The 2,827-nt window shown below is 48.0% G+C and overlaps 1 protein-coding gene across 1 annotated transcript; it reads right to left on the reverse strand.

Moving 5' to 3' along the window:
* Positions 1-921: 921 nt before the first annotated feature.
* On the reverse strand, positions 922-1,722 carry LOC123164115 (protein RKD4). Its single transcript, XM_044581535.1, has 2 exons — positions 1,485-1,722; positions 922-1,335 (listed from the first exon to the last, which is right to left on the reverse strand). The coding sequence occupies exons 1-2, from the start codon at positions 1,617-1,619 to the stop codon at positions 1,075-1,077; spliced, it is 396 nt and encodes a 131-aa protein (XP_044437470.1). The 5' UTR covers positions 1,620-1,722; the 3' UTR covers positions 922-1,074.
* Positions 1,723-2,827: the final 1,105 nt, after the last annotated feature.

Here is a 2,827-nt window from a genome sequence, read left to right on the forward strand (position 1 = left end):
CACCACGGTAGCATAAGCTTCCGTGGTATGGACAGTTGAAAGCAAAAGCACCACCGAGACAACAGAAAACTACTGTGAATTCATTTTTTAGTACACCCCCCCCCCCACCCCCCCCCCCCCCCCCCCCCCCATTAACAACCCTGCCACCGATAGGCCACTGGGAGCCAGTTTTGCAGTAGGTTAACTTTGATGCAAGTTAAGTATAATGTGCACCATCCAAACATTTATAAGTTTACCGTCCAGAAAGAAATAGTTACTAGCATTCAAAAGATGAATATGATTAGTATATTATTCATGAATTATTTGTATATTAAGTAACATGTTTGCCAAAGTAACATTTTGAAGAGTGTGCCAATCCTAAAAGATTTACTTTTTGAATTAGAGGAGGTAGTTTTTCATGGTCTTTTGTAGAACACGAGAGCTTACGTGCCATGGTTAGGTCATAGGTGTCCTATTTGAGTTATAGGCAAATATGGCCGTGGTTTTATATTTTTTTGTTCACCAACACTAACATGCTTAAGTACTCCCTCTGTCTCATATTAACTGTCGCTGAAAGGATATATCTAGTATGTGGTAAGGTTAGCTCAGAACCTTTCATGAAATGTTCATACTATGAACATTAGTCATTGTGTGATCACTATCAAACATAATACTGAACAGATACATGACACAATATACTATTTACATAGAAAATTAGTTGGATCGGCGTGCGTGCTAAAATGACATTACATCAGATTTTTTTATTGTAGAATATATAAAATAAAATAAAACTTTGGATGCCAGTATAAGAATAATCAAGTACGATAAAGAATCAACTCAAAAATGTAAGATAAACAATTGAATAATCATCAACAATAGGTTAAGGAAATATATATTTGTAAAAAGTAAAGATGCAGCCCACGCAATTGCACGAGCCACTCTACTAATTCATAGAGAAATGATTGCATAATGTAAATGACGCAAAAAGGTGCCGAATACCCATCGATCATCTATGATCGTTTCAGTGGGTTACTTATTTACTTTTTCAGTATATGCCCCAGTATATATATACCGTTAATGTGAATTCCTGTCCCTTTAGAACCCAAAGAAACCCATCTGTGGCAATGGCATCTGCTGCTCATGACTGGCCAAGTCGTTGTAGCAATGGTCGAGCAAGTTGACGGAGGCCGCCGCTCTCCTCCTCTTGTAGTTCTCCTTAAAGCAGGCCTGCCGCAGCTTCTTGGTCTGCTCAGTCAGCTCGATCGCCGGGTTCTCCTCCATTATGGCGCAATACCTCTCAAGCGCCTCTAGTTCCCCTTGCACAGCCGCCGGCGACGTTGCGCCCTTCCCCATCTCCTGCACACAATTTTCCATTACACTTTGTTCCATAATTCTTGTCGTTTCATATTTTGCTGAACTAAAAACACGACAAGAATTATGGAACAGAGAGAATAGCTAACACGCGGTGGAATGTGGTGTTGTAGCGATCTATTGTGTGCACGTACCTGGATGTTGAGGATGAGTGACCTGAGGCTCTTCATCTTCCGGTGAGGCCAGCGGGCGACCCCGAGCTCTCGGCAGCGCTTCTTGAGCACGGTGAGACCAACGTTCATCTCCCGCGCCGCCTTGGTGATAGGCATGTAGAAATACGTACGTAGCTCCTCAAACCCTATGTGATCGAGGCTTTTCCCACCGGCGGCTGGGCGTGCCCCACCGCTGCTCTTGCGCACACGACGTGGCGCCGGCCTCACCTGCTTCTGCTCAGCGCACCCAACGGCCGCAGCCTCATAGCCCCCGGCGACGACAGTTGAGTCATCGTCGTCGGGATCTATGAGCAGGCGCACGTCGCGTGGTGCATTCAGCTGCTGCTGGTTCATGATCACCACTGGGCACGCCTGTTGCGCTTGCGCCGCGAAATCGTGATCCGCCGGCACCATAGCGTCGTCGAGAGGCTCGGTCTTAATCTTGTGGCCGAAGGCGTCGGCGAACTCCTCCAGGTCGATATCGCTGAAGGACTCCATGAGCAGCGCGTCGTCGAGACCTGCAGGAAACGGCGGGAGGACGTCGACATTGTTGGGGGCGTAGCTGCTGTACACATCATCGACAACAGCTGGCGAAGGGTTCATCGGCAGGCAGCTCATCTGTTCTTCCGGCCTGATCGATCAAACCATAGAATTCGATCAGCCGTGTTAATCATATTTTAAGCAACTACGCTTTTAAGTACAGTTACATCGAGGGAACCGATCGATCATCACCTAATCATGAGAGCTGATGAGCAATCCCCAAGAGGAAGCGCCGCCGCGGCGGCGGCGGCCATGGGTAAGCAGCTGCCCTCGCTGGTGACGAGAATGCTAAATCAGACTCTAGGTCGTGCTGAATAGAGCTCATGGGGCGAAACTTGCAGTACAAATTAAGAAACTTGCAGGACGCGCTGAACTGACCTCATGGGGAGAGGCGGCAGAGACGAAGAGATCGGCAAAGGCGGGAGCAAGGCGAGCTGGTGGAACCAGTCAGCATCGCCATCACCGCCGAAGTATTGCTGTTGCATCTCCATGGGGGAACTCGATCGGAAGGCAGAGCGACTGACGATCGATGAAAAGAGCAACACAATATGTACAGAGATCACCACGTACTACTTGCTGTCTGGACGAGAGAGATGGGTCGATGCTGAACAGTGCGCCCGGCGGCCTATATATACAGGCTGCAGGAAGCAGCAGCATGCATCCATATGGACGCAGATAGAAGAGATGATAATAGGAACGCACGCATGCATGATGGGAAAGTGGCTTGAGGGGCAGTAATTGCGTGGATTTGGTGGATCTAGTGCTAACCGATATTGATTGGCCAT

The sequence above is a fragment of the Triticum aestivum genome, chromosome 7D (genome assembly GCF_018294505.1).
Source record: "Triticum aestivum cultivar Chinese Spring chromosome 7D, IWGSC CS RefSeq v2.1, whole genome shotgun sequence".
Classification (NCBI taxonomy): domain Eukaryota; kingdom Viridiplantae; phylum Streptophyta; class Magnoliopsida; order Poales; family Poaceae; genus Triticum; species Triticum aestivum.